We start from the raw sequence: 20,784 nt of genomic DNA, 5'->3' as shown, positions 1-20,784 counted from the left end.
GAAATGTATGGAGAGAGGTGGGCTTCAGATCTTGTTCTGAAAAATATCCTATTACCAGGATTCTCCCTTCCCCTGTTTACCATTGGATACATTATGTTGGTAGTCAGATCTTAAAAGGAAAAATCTATATTGTATGTTTATCATACCGGAAGTATGTGATGTTTTGATATACTTAGGTACAGCCTATTTCGATAAGCCTTATAATAAGAGGGAAGGCTTAAGTCATCAGAGGTAAAGAATCTAGATTCTCCAGTGTTTTAAATATCTTCAATTGTAGTTGTATCTAAGCAATACCATATAACCAAAGATAACTTAAAAATAATAAGCCTCTCATTTTAGTCCAAGTCCTGTTTAACACAAATGGAAAACACCAGCAATGATGGTTAGTTTAATGGATGGCTGATGCTTATAACTGCAGTTAGTCATGGTAGCAAACCCTGCACTTAGCCATGTTTGCAGGATTGGTTTATGACTTCTGAAGCGTGTTTGTGTATGATGAGGATATACATTAAATCGGATCTATATACTCTGTGTTTTGTTACACTGCATAGAGAGTAGTTGCAGTATGTTCTGCACGTGTAGGGCTTATAGTATCAGGTTCTGACATACCAGATGTCTCAATCTTTTGGCTGAGTGTAGAGGTAATTGCTCTCCTAAAATATGCAACAAAGACCTCTCCTTTCCCCTTTTATGTGTGTTGGTAAAATGGATTATCTGGAGTTGACATAATTTACTATTACCATGACTATTATACACGTCTGACTTTAATCCCAATGCTAATTATAAATTAAGCTTATCAGTTTTAGAGCTAATACCTTTTAATGAAAGTGACAGTCATTATACATGATTGCAGTGCCATTAACTAGCCTTTGAGGGATAAAAACGGGAATACTTTCAGTTGCTATTTACTGGCCAAATTACAATATACTGTTTCAAATTTGAGGCTATTCTGAGTATATAGGCACTACTGGTGAAAATAAGACTTCCTCTTCCATTTCCATTCACTTACTACAATAATTTTCTTTGCAACTATGAAAACTCATCTACCTGTTCTTTGCAAGTCTGAATATATAGAACTTGTATGTAGAAATAGTGGGATCATACCTGTATTTTACTCAAAATATTGCATCTATGCCACCCTCATTTTTATTAAAATGTTATTGTCAGTGTACAATACATGCCATTTTGTCTGATACGAAAATAAAATCAAAACAAAAGATGTATGCATATAACAAGAATATAATAAAACAGAAGAAAGAAGCTTAGCAAGCACATTACATAGATCTCTGTAAGTGTGGAAATTAAATCACTAAACATTTTTCAAACATGGACAAAAATAGCCTTGGCTGTGATGGACCACATATAGATAACACACTAAAGCATCTATCACTGTGATATCTACAATGATACATTATCTGTGTTCTGATACATCTGTGTGCCTGACTGAAACTGCAATACTTCAGGCTTTCTCTAGTAGAAAATAACTTTGAGTGATGCAGTGAACAAACCCTGGAGTAGCAACCCTATTAAAAGATCAGATATGCGAACAATTGAACTCATAGAGGGGGAAAAAACTCGGACCATTTTTAATAGTAGAGGAGACTGGTAACTGCTGACAGGGAGGGGAGGGCACAATTTAAAGGCTCTGGTGTTATGCAGCGAGGTTCAAGACAGGCACTCGAGACAAAGGAGTTTTGATTTCTAGAGCTACTTCGAATGTCTGATGACACTGTGTAACAGCAGATAGACTGCTCTAAAAGCAAGCTACACACAAAAAAACCTCTGGATTACACTGGTGCTTTATATCAATTTGAAGAACAGATATTTGCAAAAAAATCATTTGATATAATTTGTAGCACTCTTGTGATAGTATCAGCAACCAATAATTATGTCAGGAATCAGTTCTAATTTAACCTCATAAAATTATTTTTCCTCCCCATTTGAATCTGCTCTCCCTTCTGGGTTTACAAGGAGACATTGGCTCTCTTGGGTATCACAAGTACCAGTAATCTCTTGCTAACCTTCCTGGTGGCTATGATGTCTCTTCTGGTATCTGTAGTATCACAGAATGATAAATATGGGGTATCATTAGCAAACCTGTAAAACAGATTTCATGGCAGGAGGATAGTGGTTTGAAAGAATTTTTGGAAAGTAAATTGAGCACAGAAATTTGTTTTAATCTCCTGTGCCCAGCCCAGTTAGCAGGGACGGTCAAGTCACGTTTCTTGGCTTGCCTGCCATTCCCTTTTCTCTTTACAGTTCACTGTTAACTAGAGATAGACCCTAAACTAGGACACAGAACCCAGATCACTCAGAAACATGAGGAAGATCAGATCTAGGTCTAGATTTCACCTTCACAGCTCATTTATTTTCATGATGGGCCAGTTCAGAATTCCGAATCCCAACGCTCTTGTGAAGTGGTTTGGGTTTGGATCTGAAGTTGAGGAACTTGAATTTGGATGGAAGCTTCACAACTGACCCACTTTTGCTGTTAACATTACAAAGTTTAATAGTGTGACTTTCCAGTTCTTAATTATTATTTAGTATAATATGTTCTGACATTAGGGCCCCAAATTAAGCAAACTCTTAAGCGTATGCTCAGTTATAAGCATGTGAGTAGTCCCATTGAAATCAACAGAACTGCTCAAGTGCTTGGACTTAAGCACGTTTAAGTACTTTGCTGGATTTGGGCCTTTAGAAAAAAATGAAATAAAATATCATTGTCACAGTTTCAGGGGAACTGCACTTGTGTTCCTCTGGGCTCTCCACCCACCCCACCCCAGTGCCCCGGTCCCTGCTGCCTCCCTTGGGTTTCACCCCCAAGCGCCCCTGGCTCCCACTGCCTCCCCATCTCCCCATTGCCTCCCTTGCCTGTCCTCATCCACTCCCCAAAATATCTCTTGACGCTTTCAAAGCACACTTCTGCTTCAAATTTTAATTTAACCTGGAGTGTGGGCCTTACAATGGCTGCTGCTTTGAAAATTATGCAAAGGAAGCATCAAACTATTTCAGAAACTAATCAGGGGAAAGCATTAACTTTAACTAAATACCTTTTTGTATAATCAGCAAACATACCTCCTGAATTACAGGTCAGTGACTTTATAAAATCTAGTTGTATCAGCGTAATTGAGATTCTTTTGTGCTTAGGAAAGTAGATTATCTACCCTCTTTAAAAGGTTTCTGTGTTTAGCTACAAAGACACTTGCAGCATATTAATAAATAGCAATGTTTGGAAATCACTCGCCAGAGCTAGGGAAGCCTACTTCAGAAATCTCAACAAACCAGGTAGATAGTAAGCGACTTCTGCATTATCAGAGTTGATCCTTGCCATAATTTCACCGTGTTATCAGCATTTTTTGTCATCAGTAAGACTTGAATGCCTATAGTTCTTCAGGTTCAGTTTTATAAGGAGAAGAGTGCAGCCTTAGAGTTTTTGGTCAGACGTTATGTACTCATGTATCTTAATTCTTCATTTTAATATCCTGTTGCTTATTCTAGAACACTCCCTCCTCGCGAAACAGAAACTTGTCTTTGCTTCCTTCTGGGATGAGTAATTCTGCATCTCCTAGTAGTCAAAAACATCAGGGTCAAAGTGGACCGACCGTTGTTACAGTTACACATCACAAATCGCCTGCAGCAGCCCGGAGAGCCAAGAGTCAATATACTGGCCAACTCCATGACGTCAGAGAGGTAGGAGTTATGTGGTGTGTCCTTGTTGGCGTGTGAGCTCCAAATATCCTTTTTTTCTTATGACTTTAAATACATATGCTGTCTTAGAAGAATTTTTGATGGTTTAAATAGAATTAACCTCATTTTACCTTGTAGCATAGTAAAAATGAATATGCAGCTCAACTTAATGCATATTTGTATAGTTTGAAATTAAATCTTCACAAATAGAGTATCTTTTACCCTTTTGTTGTTAAAAACAGGATTTTGATCAACTCATGGCTACAATTCCTAGTAGTTATGCAATTTAAACAATACTCCAATTATATGGTTAAGAACTGAGTAGACTTTCACTGATTTGCACTGAGTAGGAGACCCATTGAGGATTACTGAATTTTGCAAATTTGGGCAAGTAAGTTAACACCCAATAAAAAGGGTACAAAATTGACTGTTTTAACAAGTTATTTAATTTGATAACATAATAGATCAGTAAATGTATTCTCTATTTTGTAACATTAATGAAGTCAGTGATAAAAGACCTCAGTACAGCAGTAGTGTTTACAAACTGGTAACATTTAGTCTGTTGCTAAGTGTTAGAAACTCCTATTTTTTTGTGTGAGACTATAGGGCTTTTGAGTTGGTGAAGTGAGATTTGGAAAGGTTTTACTATATGTCACAAAGTAATTTTATTTTAAAGAGATGGTGTCATGAGGAACAAAGGTAAACTTCATTTTCATGCTGCCATGTGCATCCCTTCTATTCACTTAAGCAAAACATAGCTATTAGCCCATAGGTATTCTGCTTTTTCCTTGACGTAAACCATGTCAGGTTATAATTTAGCAAGAATTACAGGAGCGTTTTTACTCCCTCTGGTCAGGTGAAAACTGAAATAAGTGCTCAGAAACTTCTAATGTAGCTGAACCAAAGACCAGAATCCTATCTTAAATTAAAAAAAAAAAGTACCAAAAAACAAAACCCTTTGCCAAACAATTTTCAGTAACCTGTATAATGTACAGAAAGATACATTTTCCTGTCTGTAGTCAACGTACATAAGATTTTCCAAAATAGTTGTGTATACTTCATTATAAAACATTACTAATTATGAGTGCTTATGAAAGGAGTCCAACTGCTTGAAAAGTCTCCATGTTGTAAATTAATTGGAAGGGAGCCTATTCTAACGTCTGACCATGCAAAGTTTTACAGATCTGTTTAATTTTCTGCCCTCTGAATAGTCCCATTGATTTCAAGTCCATTTTAAGTAATTGATGTTAAGTTTTTGCACAATTGGGGCCGTAGGCTGCAAAATCACCTGTCAAGGTGACCCAGTCTACAATTTGGAGGGAAATGGGGTTTCCTTTTGTTTCTGGAGTATCACTTGTTTTGTTATGAAGAGTCAAAGGAGCCATCTCACGTTAAGAAAAAGAGTTGAACAAAACTCTTTTTACCATATTCACTTCCTGCTTTCCAGGATTACGTTATTATAATATAGAATATACATGTATGTTTCCTCTTCTGATTTATATATGCATCATTTGTTGTTCTTCATTTCATTTTTATGTAGGAGCCCCATATGTATAGAAAAGGATTGATTGTAATCTTGTAATGCTTTCTACTATATCTTAATCTACTGGTGTTACATATGGTGTTTTGATTTAGTACTGTATATTGTCATATCTTTTTTGCCTCTTGAAGGAAATGACCACACCGCATCTTTAAGTGGGAGGGAACTTGGCTGGCTGGCTGGCTGAATGCCTGGTCTACACTACTAGCGTTTAAAATTTTTTTTTTTAGGCAAAAAACTTTAGAAACAAACCACACACACTAGCAGGCACCTTATATCGATTTTTAATGGCTCTTAAAAAAACTTTCTGTCCTCCTCTCCTAGGAGGAGAGCGCTAAGCGGCTAATATAACATATCGATTAGGGGTTAGTTAGGGCTGGGGATCTGATGGCTTGGCCTCCGGGAGCTATCCCAGTGCCACAGTGACGCGCTGGACGCCCGCATCTGAACAGGATGCAGTGGTGGTGGTCAGGTAAAAAAAGAAAGAAAATTTTTCTTTTTTTTGTTTTTGCGCGTGCAGCGATGATCAGCCGATCGTGGTGCAGCAAAAAAATCAAAAAAAAAAGAAAAAATGGACCATGCTGATGATGAATGTGTGGCGGCAGCAGGCGCTAATCGCCTCTATCCTATCGTTCGTCCGTTAATTAATCCCTTTAAAAAAGACAAAAACAGGCCAACAGCGCAGCGCAGCGCAGGGAGCGTGAGCGAAAAAGCAAGAAAAGAATCAAATGGATGCGATGGAGATGGACTGGGCTATCCTCCCACTCCTTCCTGCAGCAGCCTAATTGTTTTTTTGCATTCTTGGCTGAGCTCAAATGCTCTAGGGGGTCAACACAGTGCCCGGGTGGTCACAGGCATGGCTCAATCACCACCCCCACCCCCCCCCCCCCCCCCCCCCCCCAACAAACCTCTGACTGACTCTTCTTCTTCTCACCTTTTATCTTTACTGAATGCTGCAGATAGGCGAGATAGCATAGTGCAACACAAACCTCCCACCCCCCCCCCCCATGGGCCCATGGTGCAAAAGGTGGAAAAAAAAAAACCATCCATCATATCAGCATCAGCATAATGATGAAATCTGGTGATCATGATCAGCTTCATCATGATCAGCTGATGGGACAAAAAGAACCAGTAACGTCCATCCCCCTATTGGCCTAATTTTTTGGGGGGGTAATTTTTTGGGGGGGTGATGGTTGGCATCATCTGTATCCCAGGGGCATCATAGCCTCAGCCAGCCCCACCCCCATCAGCCCTCAAAATGTGTGAAAGAAGATGCTGCTGAGGCTGATGCTGGGCTTTCTCTGCTGGGCTTACTCTCCTTGTCTTCTCTTAATGTCTGGCTGGAGGCTGCCATCTGACTATCTCACTCAATTCATTGTGTCTGTGTGTCTATTTCTTTATTTATTCATTCACATCACACACAGGAGGGGGCACAAGTGGGGGGGGAAAAGGGAAAGGGGAAGAAGGGAAGGGAGGGTGGGGGGGTTCACACCCTGCACCCAGCAAGCAGATAATGCACATTTGTACTCTGGCACTCTACAGCACAGAGCAGCACAGGTTCACAGAGCTAGCTTTAGCACACTTAGGCACATTGATTTATTGCTTTAGATAGATTCTATTTACTTTTGACTCCATCGGCCAGGGCCACTTCCCAGCCAATGGCTAGGCTGCAAGCCAAGCACACAAGCAGCGAATGGTAAAACAACATGGAAACGTAATGGCTTGGCTTAATTGGCTGGCTTTTCTTGCCTGGCACTGAGCACTGCACTGGGTACAAAAGGACTGGTACAAATGATCATCCTCAGTGATCCTTGACTGAAGGAGTTTGGATGTTTGCATTTGCACCATGCAATACCATCTCTCATCTGTGCAAAAAAGCAAAAGCAAAGCGCTGTTGAGTGTTGCTGGCTGCTCTGTCCTGTGTGGCGGAGCTACACACACGTGAAGAGCGGCAAACAAAAAATAAGCTCCATGATTGCCATGCAATGCCATCTGCCATGATTGCCAAGAGAAAAGGGAAAAATGCTTGAATGCTTCTGTTGCTTTCCCAGGCAGCGAAGGAGTGATGACCACACCACCCACCAACCACCACATTCACCCATTTTTTTTGATCCATCAGGTGGGGGATCTCACCCGGGGTTCCAAAGGCGGGGGGGGCAGGGCGGGATGGCTAGAGGAAGAGGAAGCTACCCCACAACACTCAAACTCAGAAATCCTCGGACACGGGCCACCACCTCGATACCGGGTTTTTGTGTTTGGTTTGGCAGTTACATTTTATTAATTTCAAAAGGAACTGTGCTTTATGTCTGTGTTGGGGGAGGAAGGGAGAGGTCAAACTGCTGCAAAAGGGGACAAGGGACCAGAGTGGCAACACTAACTCATCCCCTGGGAACTGGATGGGTGGAAGGGTTTAAAATGGGCTGCCCTGTGTGGTGAAGCCTCTTTTACATGGATCTGGCTGAGGCAGCATCCACCCTCCCTCTCCTTTAGGTGGTGAAATACCAGGTTTGCTCAAGACCTGCTGTGGGCATTGCGCTAGCCTCCCCTTTTTTGGGAGAGGGGCTGGGAAGGAATTTTTCCCTCACCACCAGATTGATATAGGTGGAGTTGGGGGTTTTCGCCTTACCCACAGCAGGTTCGGGGTGGGCTTTGTTGATGTGAGGCATGAAGGGAGTTAGGCTATGATGTCACAACTCATTCAGTAAGTGTGGGGTGGATGTCCCGTGCAGGTACTCTCCAGGGAAGGTACAGTGACTGAATAAATGGTTTGGTAAAGGACATAAAGGAAGTGTTCATTAAAGGAATGGAACAAGGGAGGGGGTAGGTGGGGCTCCTATGAATGGTGCAGCAGGGAGCCAACACTCCTTTCTTAGCCCTCTTATGAGGGGGCGGGTGGCTGGTAAGGTCCCAGCAATGGGTTGGCTGGGGGACCTGGATGGAAAAAGAAGGGAGGCTGGTGGAACCCCCACCAGTAGTTACTGAATGAGCATGGGGTTACCTGCACTATGTACACTTATCTGCTGGGTAGTCCCAGACATCTAATAATAAAGTTGCGGTTTGATTAAAACCATATGAATGTCTCCTTATAGCTGGACAATCTGATTTTCCTCTTGAAGGGATAGTTTAGAAGTCTAATCTTTCAAAAGTTTCCAATTTTTTTATAAATAAGATGTAGGGTTGCCAGGTGTCCAGTTTTTGACTAGAATGCCTGGTCAAAAAGGGACCCTGGTGGCTCTGGTCAGCACTGCCGACTGGGTTGTTAAAAGTCCGGTCGGTGGTGCTGCAGGGCTAAAGCAGGCTAGTCCCTACCTGTCCTGGGACCACGCTGCGCCCCAGAAGCAGCCAGCAGGTCTGGCTCCTAGTCAGGGAGGCCATGGGCCTCCGTGCTCTGCCCCTGCCCCAAGAACCAGCTCTGTGGGAGCTGAGGGGGGTGCCTGTGGGGTGACAGCAGCACGTGGAGCCTCCTCGCCCTCCCGTCTAGGAGCCAGACTTGCTGCTTGCCGCTTCTGGGGCGCAGCGCGGCGCCAGGATAGGCAGGGAATCTGCCTTAGCCCTGCTGTGCTGCTGACCAGGAGCCGCCTGAGGTAAGGCCATGCCCCAACCCCGAGGCCCAACCCCCTGCCCCAGCCCGGAGCCCCCTCCTACACTCCAAACCCCTCATCCCCAGCCCCACCCCAGAGCCTGCACCTCCAGCTGGAGACCTCACCCATCCTGCACTCCAACCTCCTGCCCCATCCCAGAGCCCCTTCCCACACCCTGAGCCCCTCATCCCCAGCCCCACCCCAGAGCCCACACTCCCAGCCCAGAGCCCGTACCCCTTCCTTCATCCCAACCTCTTGCCTAAACCTGCAGCCCCCCTCCCACACTCTGAATCCCTTGGCTCCAGCCTGGAGCCCCTTCTGTACCCCAAAACCTTCATCACCAGAGCCCTCACCCCCTCCCGCACCCCAACTCCATGCCCCAGCCTGGAGCCCTCTCTCGCACCCCCTCCCACACTCCAACCCCCTGCCCCAGCCCGGGGAGAGTGAGCCACTGAGGGAGGGGCCTTGGGAAAGGGGTGAGGGGCGGGGCCTCAGGGGGAATGGGTGGGGCTTGGGTGTGCAGTTTTGTGTGATTAGAAAGTTGGCAACACTAATAAGTTGCATGGAAAGATTTGAAAGATTTCTTTCCATATCAGTTACTTTTTCAAATATTTTTAAGTATTAAAAAAAAAAATTTGAAACTGTGACAGGACCTGTATTTCATTTATGGGATGCCAAAAGATTCAAATAAATGTATTCTCTTTTGAATCCGTTCCTTCCACATGAAAGTGTTTGTTTATTTTAACAGCAGGGAAATCTAGTTTGGTGCAATCTTGTGGTAGCAATGCTTGAATTGCAAATTTTTTTTACTAGTATTTCACATACAGTAGATTTTAAATATACAACAATCTTCTGAGGGTATTCATTATTGTGGGGAGTTGATCAGGTACAATGTTATTGGGCAATTATATTCTCTCTGAACGTATTCAGAATAGTGTTTCAGCTGATTCAGATAAAAAGTCATTGGGGTGACTGGTGTTGAATAAAGAAGACAAACATGAAAATTGGTGTAATTACTTGACAGAATTTTTAAATAGCTAGCTTCTAAGCTGTAGAATTTGGGGGACCTCGATGGTAATTTACTTATTACTGTTTATTATTTGTAGAGTAGTGCTCTGAGGTCCTAATCAAGACTTGGGCCCCTTTGTGTTAGGGGCTGTACAAACAAAGAGGAAGACGTGCCCTGAAAGTTTTACAGTGTAACAGACAGAAAAGTGGGGGGGGGCGGGAGAGAGAAGAGTAATCACAGGACTGGAAGGGACCTTGAGAGGTCATCTAGTCCCGTCCCCTGCACTCATGGCAGGACTAAGTATTGATACGGCAGAAACTCAGAGTTATGGACACCTCGGGAATGGAGGTTGTTTGTAACTCTGAAATGTTCGTAACTCTGAACAAAACGTATGGTTGTTCTTTCAAAAATTTACAACTGAACATTGACTTAATACAGCATTGAAACTTTACTATACAGAAGAAAAATGCTGCTTTTAATCATTTTATTTAAATGAAACAAGCACAGAAACAGTTGCCTTACTTTGTCAAATCTTATTTTAAAAAAATTTCCCTTTATTTTTTTAGTAGTTTACATTTAACACACTACTGTACTGTATTTACTTTTTTTTGTCTCTTGCTGACTGATTGCATACTTCCAGGTCCAAATGAGGTGTGTGGTTGACTGGTCAGTTCATAACTCTGAGGTTCCACAAAGTTCACTAAGTGATCTCTGTGTGTGATTTGATAGTTGGAATAATTTGAATGTATTTTCTTCTGCATGTAAACAAAGGGGTAAGTTTAACTTCACACTCTATTGTAATGTGCTCTGGATGGAACTATCACTTTAGGCTACTCTGGAAATGAAGCTATTACAGAATACAGTGGCCAGTTTGAGTGCAATGTCTCCTTGGGAGCACTGGTGTACAGCTACCGATGAGTTTCAGGATGGAATTCAAGATGTTGCTTTTAACCTCTAAAAGGCCAAGTGATTTGACACTTGGTTACCTGAGAGACTATGCCCCTCCTCATGCCATAGTGCCACTGTTGCAGTTGGAGGATGCACTCTTAGGGTACGTCTACACTACCCACTGGATCGGCAGGTAGCGATCAATCTATCAGGGATCGATTTATTGTGTGTAGTGTAGACGTGATAAATCGATCCCCGATTGCTCTCCCGTTGTCTGCTGAACTCCAGCAGTGTGAGAGATGGAAGCAAAGTCAACGGGGTAGCCGTAGCCGTTGATCCAGCGCCGCGAGGATGAGAAGTAAGTAATTTTTATTTCGACCTAAGATACGTCGACTTCAGCTATGCTATTCTGGATAGACACTTATTAAAGAAATAATAATTTCTTAATCAAAAGAATATATCCATTTCCTTGGGGTATGATAAGATTGCATCAGTTCTGTGTTTTCTTACTTTCTTGCTCACTCCTCTGCTCTCATGCATGTCTTCATCTGTTTTGGGTTTGACTCTTCTGAAGTAGTAATTCTCTTTTTCTCTGGCCACACTAAGTTCCTGGCCTTCTGCTCACATATGCCATCCAAAAAAGCTTTTCCATGTCCATATCTCCCTCATACTGCTCCATTAGTGCTCCCCAGGATCTGTTCCCTCTGTCCTTTTCCACCACCTTGTCACTGAGGATGAAGTGAGAGCCTTCTCCTCTGGAGCTCTTGCCATCTGAAAAGCTTTCCTGTGTCTCTAAGCATCAACTCTCTGTTTCCAAATGTTACCTTTCTTCCCCTGCTTAAGATTCTTAAACAACAGTAGCGTGAGAGTTATGTTACTTAAGTTTGTAAAGCATTTTGAGATATTTTGTGTAGACTATTTCATTCAAACTAATATTGTGTTGTATTGGAACTGTTTTGGTGCTCTCCTGATTCTGTTGTTTGATGGTTGAGCACTGCTGCTTTAATACCCTTTATTACCAGCTTGTGATGGAGGAACATGCTATCCATGTGGCATTCATGGAAAAACAAGAAAGAAGGTATTTATTTCTTGCAAAATGAATTTGGTTAGATTTACACAATCCATCTATTGTACAGATAGTCTGTCTTCAGTGTGGCCCTCAAAAGGTGCCATTTGCCACCTCTGGATTCTGAACTATGCATACAATTTGACATTGTAAAGCCTATATACTGCCCCAGAATTGCTTTCTGTTTTTGCTTTGACATCTGAATTTCTTTCTTCTCTAGTGATGCCTTTCTGTTTTTCTTCTTAACAAAGAAATTGCAGTCTAGACACTTTAAAACATTCTTTTGTAGCTACAGATTTAAAGCAGCTAGCCATATGCCTTTAACTTTTGAAGGCTGCTTTTAAGTTAATGCTCCTGGAACATTGTACAAATTAAAGAACTTCACCATTGGAGTTAGAAAAAATAAATTGTATTTGTATTGCAGCAGCACTGAGAGGTCAGGGCTCTGTTGTGCTCTGAACTGTACAAACAAATAACACAGCCAATCCCTGCCCCAAAGAGTTTACAATCCGAATAGATTAAATCTCCATTACCACACATGCTGAAAGGCATACATATTAGATTTTCATTGGCATACCTTCTTACCACACAATAAATCAGTTCTTTTCCCCCATTGGTTCTGGCTTCTCTTACCATAACAATATATTCCCTCTCAAATGGATAAATCAGTTCTGTGCTGCTGCAGCCTTCATTCCTGCTGCTTTCCTGGGTGCTCAGGAGGTCCTCTGCCTCCTAGGTCGTCATGCTACACCGGGGCTATATACTAATCTTTTTAGATTCTTATGCTGTGCCCATCATAGGGGTATCCAAATGCCTCTCTGAATTCGGAAATTAAACAAAAACTCTCTTCTTGAGTTGTCTGTGTTTTTTGGGTAAGTTGATGTGCTATTTTGTGGTCTGAAGGAAGACCAGGTCAGAGATTTGTGCCTTGCAGGACAATGAAGTTTGTTCTAGCAGGAGAGAGTCCCACATTCAAGAGCTAGTCCTCTGTTCCTTCCTCCCCTTTTCTGCCTCTTAAAAGAGCACTGAGACACAAGATCCTTGTGCCGTCTGTCTAATCCTGTGCAAAAAGCAACTGCTTGGGCTACTCTGGGCCCTGCCTCCTCATGCCTATCCTCGTACAAATGTAGTGACTCCATTCATTTTGCTTCCTCAATCCCTCCACAGAAAGAACTTGGACTATTCTGATTATACCCTCCCCACCTCCCTTCCAGAGGAGCCAGTGGCTTCTTGGCCTCACTCAGCGCACTTGGCTCTAGGTCGGGGTCGGCAACTTTTCAGCAGTGGTGTGCCGAGTCTTCATGTACACACTCTAATTTAAGGCTTCGCATGCCGCTAATACATTTTAACGTTTTTTAGGAGGTCTGTCTATAATATATAACCAAACTACTGTTATATGTAAAATAAACAAGGTTTTCAAAATGTTTCAGCAGCTTTATTTAAAATTAAATTAAAATGCAGATCTTATTAGTTTAGTGTGATCCTTGCCCTTGGTTTTCCTTGCTGAGTTTTCCAATGTCTGGTGGCACCTATTTGGATACCTTAAGCTGCACATAGGCTTCTGAGTGATCAGTTGTTAACCGGCTGGAACCCCAGATTGGCAGCGGAGTTGAGTGGAGCTGGTGGCTGGTAGGGCTGGAGGCCTGGACCCTGTCTGGCTGGGGTCTCAGCCCGCTGCTGGCCTGGGGGAAGGAGCCCTAGGCCAGCAGCGGGCGCTGAGTGGGACCGGCGGCGGGATCCCGGCTAGCAAACAGCCAGCAGCGGGAGCCCCAGAGCGGCGGTGGGCTGAGTGGCTCAGCCCGCCTTGCATGCCATCAAAAATCGGTTCGCGTGCCATAGGTTGCTGACCCCTGTTCTAGGTGAGTGGGTTTTTCAGTCCCTATTCATAATAGTTTATAATTGCTTTGCATTATTACTGGAGAAGGGATGGATGTCCATGGACCCAAAATATCTAATTGCATTTGTCAATGCTCTGGTATGGCTGGTAAGGCTGCTGCCTAGATTGATTCTCCAGAAGAGGAGGAGGAGAGGGATGAAGAACCAAAAATGCAGCAAGAGGTGGAATTCTTTCTTTTTCCTTTTTTTTTGTTTCTTTTGGATAAAGAGCTCGTTATGATTTGGATGACGAGTTTATTTAAAAGATTATAGATTTGTACAGTATGTAGTATAGGATCATTTCTATAGTTTATAACTAGAGAAGTGTGGTTGATAGTTTCTGTTTCTTTGTAAAAGAATTGAAGTTTTAGCATCAAAATAAGCAATAGTAAAAGCCACTATATGAGCCACCTCAGTATATTAACTCCTCACTTAAAGTCGTCTCGGTTAACGTTGTTTCGTTGCTGATCAATTAGGGAACATGCTCATTTAAAGTTGTGCAATGCTCCCTTCTAACGTCATTTGGTAGCCACCTGCTTTGTCTACTGCTTGCAGGAAGAGCAGCCCGTTGCAGCTAGCTGGTGGGGGCTTGGAACCAGGGTGGACCAGCAGCCACCCCTTCAGCTCCCCGCTTCCCTAAGTTCCCCGTGCAGCAGCTGCCTGCAGTTCAGCTATCCCTCCCCCCACTGCCATGTGCTGTTCCTGCCCTTTGCCTTAGAGCTGCTCCCCAAGACTCCTACTTGCTGTGCTGAGGGGAAGGAAGGAAGAAGATGGCTAATGTCAGGGTGTCCCCCTGCCCCCCTGCTTCTGCACCCCGCTTACCCCATCTTCCATAGAGCAGGGGAGACATACCAGGGCTCAGGATGGAGAGAGCTTGCAGCAGCAAGCAGCTGCAGTCTCAGCAAGCTGATCTAATTAACAAGGCAGTGTACTTAAAGGGGACTTTTAGTAACTTACACAGGTTTTATGATCAATATATAATATGGAATTGCATTTCTGATTTTAAACTATTTTTCTCTTGGCAATTTGATATAAAATGCTTGCATTTGCAGTGTTCTCTAAACTACAAGCAGAATTGTTAGCTACAATGTAAAGTTAAAAGGCTCCTCCTGATTTCTGATATGCTTAACATCCATTGAACTACATGAAATCGGTGTACTCGCATCTCAGAGCAGTGTGTGTTTTGGTCCAGAAGCTGAAGAGCCTTATCTACATCAGTGCCTCCATTAGTTTGACAGAACCAGTAATAGAACTAGTGGGAATCTTCTGTAAAATTCTCTAGTATAGACACCGCCTTACAGTAATTTTTTCTAGGATCTTATAGTAATTAACTGGGATGAAACCAAAAGAGTTTTAAAGAAATTAAATAAGACTTTTTCATGAGGGCTTTTCAGTAATTGAAACAATGAGTGGTTCTGGGTTAAAAACATGTAACAGTAGAGCCTATAAAATTCTCTTTGTATTGCTCTTTTATTGTGTTTTGTATATTTTAAACTCAAAGGGAGTTTATAGTTCATCCAGTTATGTACCTTTACAATCTTACGTCTTAAAGGGCACAGATCTTCTTCAATCTGTTTATTGGTCAGTGTTAGCCTTTGTTATTGCATTTTTATATGGACAATTCAGTAGAACTACTTTTGAATAGTGTCATGTGCTTCTAGGGTAATATGTTAATTTGACCATTTATTTTTAATGGAGTGCTTGAATGAATTATTCTTTATGAATGATTTTGTTTTTGTTCTTATGTTTTTATATTAACCCTTAATTATCAGCTAGAAAGCTTTCATGAGTATCTCTACATGTTTTTGTTTATAGTTTTATGGAAAAAAAGTCCAAGTCATTTCCCTCCTCTCCTGTATTTCTAAATAAAATATCAAGTAAAAATGAGAAGGTTTAGGATAATTTTCTGTCAGAGTAATTTTAGGCAATTACTTCCACCGCCCTCACTTCTCCACAGGTGATAATGAATCATGTTTTTTCATAGATGTAACCTTTGTTAGATCAAAGTAAAAAGAGAAGTATTGTAACTGGCTGAAGCTCGATGGAAGAATGTACTTACTGAAAACAGTTTTATCATATTTTTTTGCCCTCCTGAGTTGCCTTCTGAACAGATAATCTAGTTTATAGGTCTGGGAAAATAACTTTATAACTAGTCTTATTGCAGCAATTTTTGGTATGCTAGCCCAGTATTCTTTTGATGATGCTGGATTTAAACTGGTTCAGATAAAATAAGACATGAGTCTTTGCCCTCAAATTTGCTTTTCTCAGTTTTGCAAAATTTTGTTAGAATTCTCATTTCAAAATTATTCTCCTCCTTTTAGTCAGGACTGGAAAGACTGAAATCAAAAGGAGAGGCTAATTTCATGGTATTTCCACTGCTACTGAACCAAGAAGTACTGCAGGCTTAGCAAAAGAGAGCAGGTTGTTGTTTGGCATGGCTTCCAGATTGAAATAGTATTGATAAGCATCCAAGTGTTTGCTAATGAAAACTACAATACAAAGAAATTTTTTTATCCATAATACTAGTAAACTCCGTTTAAGAAAATAGCTATACAGTATGTGTTAGTCTGGTACAATTGTAGATACAGTGTAGGTATCATTTTTTGGTACAGAGCTGTAATCTCTAGTTTTCTGTCAGGGTCAGTTTATATTTTCATTTTTTGGTGTGTGGGAAGATGAAAACTAGGCAGGTGGTGAGAGATGGAAATTAGTTTAGGTATTAGAACACTCTTTTCTCTCGTCCTGTTGGATGAAAAGTGACATAGTGTGAAGGAATATTGTGGAAAATGGGAAATAGGAGGAGAAAGGAAACCAAAAAGGGGATCTAGGATAAAGTGCAAAACCAGCTGCTTCTGTTAGTTATATTGTTATGTGACCAAGGAAAATCAGTTAAGATTTAATACTCTTGTCACAGACCTGTGACAAGCTGTGACCTGTGACAAGCTCTCTTGAAGAGAATGAGCCAGACCATGTCCATGTGGGGATAGTTAACTGCCTAAGTAGCTGGAAGGCAGTTAATTAAGTAAAGAACAGGTGGGCTCCTGAGGAGAAAGGAAGCTTCAGAGAAAGGGGAGCTCCCAGGAAGTCTGAACTAAGCAGAAGCAATGCTCCTCTAAAGCGTGGATGGAGATTGAGCCACACAGAAGCTGTGCTCCCAAAGCAGTTGGATAAGGGATTACAGAGCTCTCCTGGACAAGGTGCCTTGGAGAGATCCTGACCAAGAAGGGGAAAGACTGCAGAGCTCTCCAGGCAGTGGAGCAGCCTGAGACCTTACAGCAGAAGCAGCAGCTGCTGGAACCCAGACTTTAGCTTTGGGCTTTTAAGTTTTATCTGGCTCTGAGGTAAGAGCATGTAAACCATTGTACATGTGCTCCTTTCTGACCGTGTTTAAAGGGAGAGAGAGTGATGTAGAGTGTTTGACTGGGCTATTCAAGTGACCTCGTTGTTACCACATTGAGGCGGAAACTGAGGCAGGCCATAGCAGAGCCACATTCAGTCACCAGAAGCTGCTTGGGAGGCAGTTGTGCCCCTTTGACACCTATCAATTACTGTTTTTCTATGAAAAATCAATACGTGGAATGAATGATACAAAATGTAGATGGCTCAGCTGTGTAAGTGGGATATAAACTTTATTTTAGAACTTTCTAGAATGCAAGGTTGTTCCATGAATTTTAGTTTGTGCAGCACAAGCTCATTGATTGAGAAACAGAAATTCTTGAATTTTAATAGAAGCAGCAAAGAATCCTGTGGCACCTTATAGACTAACAGATGTTTTGCAGCATGCTGAACAGAACCAGACTTGAATTTTAATACTGCACTGACACTATCTCAGGGGGATCTGGAGCAAATCACTTTATCTACTCCAATACCTAATTATTTACTTTACTGGGGTTTTGAAAAGATCACTTTTCATGTATATTGTGCTTTACATATTCAATTGTACAGAAATAAGTAGGGCTCCGTGTCTGTCATGGAGGACGCGCAAGTCACAGATTCTGTGGCTTTCCACGACCTCCATGACTTCTACAACGGCCAGTGTGGCTGACCTCAGGGCCACCCAAGCAGCTGGCCCCAGGGACAGCTGCACTGGCCACTGCTATAGTGGTCTCAGGGGTGGCTGGAGCAGTAGGGGATGGGGGGCGGCCCCCAGCAGCTGGTGCCGCTTACCCTGGGGGGGGCCCCTTCCAGAGCAGCGTCTCCCCAGCTAAAATTTAGTCAAGGTTATTAATAGTACAATTCATGGACAGGTCACAGGCCGTGAATTTTTGTTTATTGCCCATGTCGTGTCCATGACTTTTTTTTAAATTTTTTTTTACTAAAAATACCCATGACTGTCGTAGTCTTAGGCATAAGGTATTATTTATTAAATTAGTGTTTCTGTTAGCTGTAGCTGCATTGTTGTTCTGTTACATCTGTGCAGCATATGAACAGAAGCTGAGACTCCAGATGGGTGCTTCTGAACCTTTTCCATACTGTGATCCCATGTTACAATAGAAACAAATTTGGGGACTTTGCTTCCATCTAGTCTTAGGAATGAAGGGATGACAACTCATGATGTAGGCCTATATATTTACATCAAAAGAAATTTGACTAGATGAGTAAATTGCAAGCAGCTGCAGTGAGACAAAATCCTGTCTCCAAATCAGGTGGTTGTTCCTTCTCTGTGCTTTCACATCTTAAGGCCTATTAAAAAATTTCTAAGACATTCCATGTTCTTTAAAATATTATTGTATTCAACATAGTGCAAAACAAAGTGATGGTTCTTTGCAAAATGAGTGACTTACTGTGGAATGTCAGATTTTTTTATATAAACGGATCTTTTCAGGGAAAGAGGAGGGAAGGTGAGATGGAGAATAGTGATCAAATCATCTATATGATGTGCAGCTATTGAAGTTGTCTGAAATATAATCCCTAAAAGATGATGTCCTGTATTTTAGAGATTGTAAATTTTATTATGCTTTTGCTATTCATTCTGTTTAAATAACTTATTAAAGTGCCATTTTCTCCAGGCATGATTAACTTTTATGATAGACTTCACTGTTTCCTTACTGGAAGAATATACAGATTACCAATTTTCACATAGTGGCTGTTTTATAAAAGGTTTGGCTTTGTTGATTAAATCATACTGTGCTTAACTGAACTACATAAATGTGTTCCCTGTATTTGGTGACCTATTTGCCTATTAACCTGTTAGGCAATCCTAAGTGGAGTGAGTGTGTGTGTGTTTTCTAGGTTTTATAAAATGTTTCCCTTTCTTTATTTAATAAATTAAGGAACATCTTCACTCTGGACCTCTTCTGATCATCTGGAGGGTGAATAAAGGTAATGTTTTGCATTTATTATTAAATGCAAAATAGCTATTTTTGTGTTTGTAAACTGGATGCTACACATTAGTCAGAAGACGTGGAAGTTAAGGTTCTCATAGTTATAGATATTATATGAATGCTGTAGTTTTATATGGACAGTGTGTTCAGTAAGAACACTAACGTTACCTTGAATGATCCCTTGAAGTACAGTATGTGTTAACTACTTTTGCTAAACAGTCTGTTCAAACCTGGTATTTAACAGTGACGCTTTGGGTTAGTTTCCCAGACCTGACTAAGAGCTCTGTGTAAGGTCGAAAGTGTCTCTCTCTCACCAACGGAAGTTGGTCAAATAAAATATATTACCTCAGTTTATTAAATACAGAATCTTTAAAAAAAAAAAAAAAAAAAGTACAATTTCCCTTTCCTGAAGCTTAACAAAAAACATTGTTACTTTCAATGCTCAGAAACTTTTAAATACACATATTAGAAAAAGTGTGTGTGCTTTGCTTTGTAATGTAAATGCAGAGATCTATTGTGGATTTCAGGAGTGAAACTTTAAGGGCGTAAGTTTTAGTTAGAGAAAATTATACTCAAGATTTACAGAAGTTGTACAGGGGCCATACATATTCATGATCTATCTCAGGGATGGGCAAACTACAGCCCACGAGCCATTTTAAGTCAGCCCGTGAGCTCCCGCTGGGGAACGGGGTCTGGGATTTGCCCCGCTTCAGCGCTCCAGCCAGGGCACCAGGTTGGGGGCCGCACCACGCGGTTCAGCCCCGCTCCGGCGGGGTGTTGGGTCGGGGGCCGCACCATGCGGCTTGGCCCCACTCTGGTGTTCCAGCCAGGAAGCTGGATCGAGGGCCGTACCACGCGGCTTGGCCCCACACCGGCGCTCCAGCTGGGGTGCTGGGACAGGGGCTGAACCACGTGGCTCAGCCCCGCTCTGGTGCTCCAGCTGGGGTGCAGGGTCGAGGGCCACACCATGCGGCTCCTGGAAGCCGCGGCATGGCCCCACTCTGACTCCTACTGCTTCAATGGCCCCCTCCGGCGCTCCAATGGGAGCTGCAGGGACAGTGCCTGTGGATGCGGCAGAGTGCTGAGCCACCTGGCCACGCCTCCACGTAGGAGCCAGAGGAGGGACATGCCACTGCTTCTGGGAGCTGCTTGAGGTAAGCACTGCTCGGAGCCTGCACCCCATAGCCTTTCCCCATGCCCCAACCTCCTGCCACAGCCCTGATCCCTCTCCCGCTCTCCAAACCCCTCGATCCCAGCCCGGAGCACCCTCCTGCACCGTAAACCTCTCATCCCCAGCCCCACCCCAGAGCCCACACCCCCAGCTGGAACCTGCATGTCTTCCCGCACCCCTGCCCCATCCCTGATCCCCCCCTCCTGCCCTCCGAACCCCTAAGTCCCAGCCCAGAGCACCGTCCTACATCCCAAACTCCTCATCCCCAACCCCACCCCAGAGCCCGCAGCCCAACCCCAATTTTGTGAGCATTCATGGCCTGTCATACAATTTCTATTTTCCAACGTGGCCCTGAGGCCAAAAAGTTTGCCCACCCCTGATCTAGCTACTTAATAAGACAATATAGCAATAATTCCATAAAGAAAATCTCCCAACAAAAAAGAACATAGAAACATTCACTAGTGGAAAGAAACCTTAAATGAATGTTCAAATTCTTATTTTTACCAAGGTGGTGGTATGACTAATAGATTTCTGCTGTACATTATTTTAAGCAGCTATGTTTGGTGGATTTTTAAAGTGTTCTTGCGTAGCTTGGTGCTGCAATATGCTCTTCAAATTTGGTCTTCATCCAAAAGCAGTTATG

The 20,784-nt window shown here is 42.5% G+C and overlaps 1 protein-coding gene across 6 annotated transcripts in view; it reads left to right on the top strand.

Moving 5' to 3' along the window:
- Positions 1 to 20,784, top strand: part of OSBPL10 (oxysterol binding protein like 10) — a 172,211-nt gene that overhangs the window by 63,896 nt on the left and 87,531 nt on the right. For all 6 annotated transcript variants that reach the window (XM_039525645.1, XM_039525644.1, XM_039525646.1 and 3 more), the window contains exon 4: positions 3,499 to 3,690. In XM_039525645.1, the coding sequence (XP_039381579.1) occupies positions 3,499 to 3,690 (192 nt within the window). The remainder of the gene's footprint in view (positions 1 to 3,498; positions 3,691 to 20,784) is intronic.

The sequence above is a fragment of the Mauremys reevesii genome, linkage group 2 (genome assembly GCF_016161935.1).
Source record: "Mauremys reevesii isolate NIE-2019 linkage group 2, ASM1616193v1, whole genome shotgun sequence".
NCBI classification, from domain to species: domain Eukaryota; kingdom Metazoa; phylum Chordata; order Testudines; family Geoemydidae; genus Mauremys; species Mauremys reevesii.
This window is presented reverse-complemented; position numbering and strand designations above follow the sequence as displayed.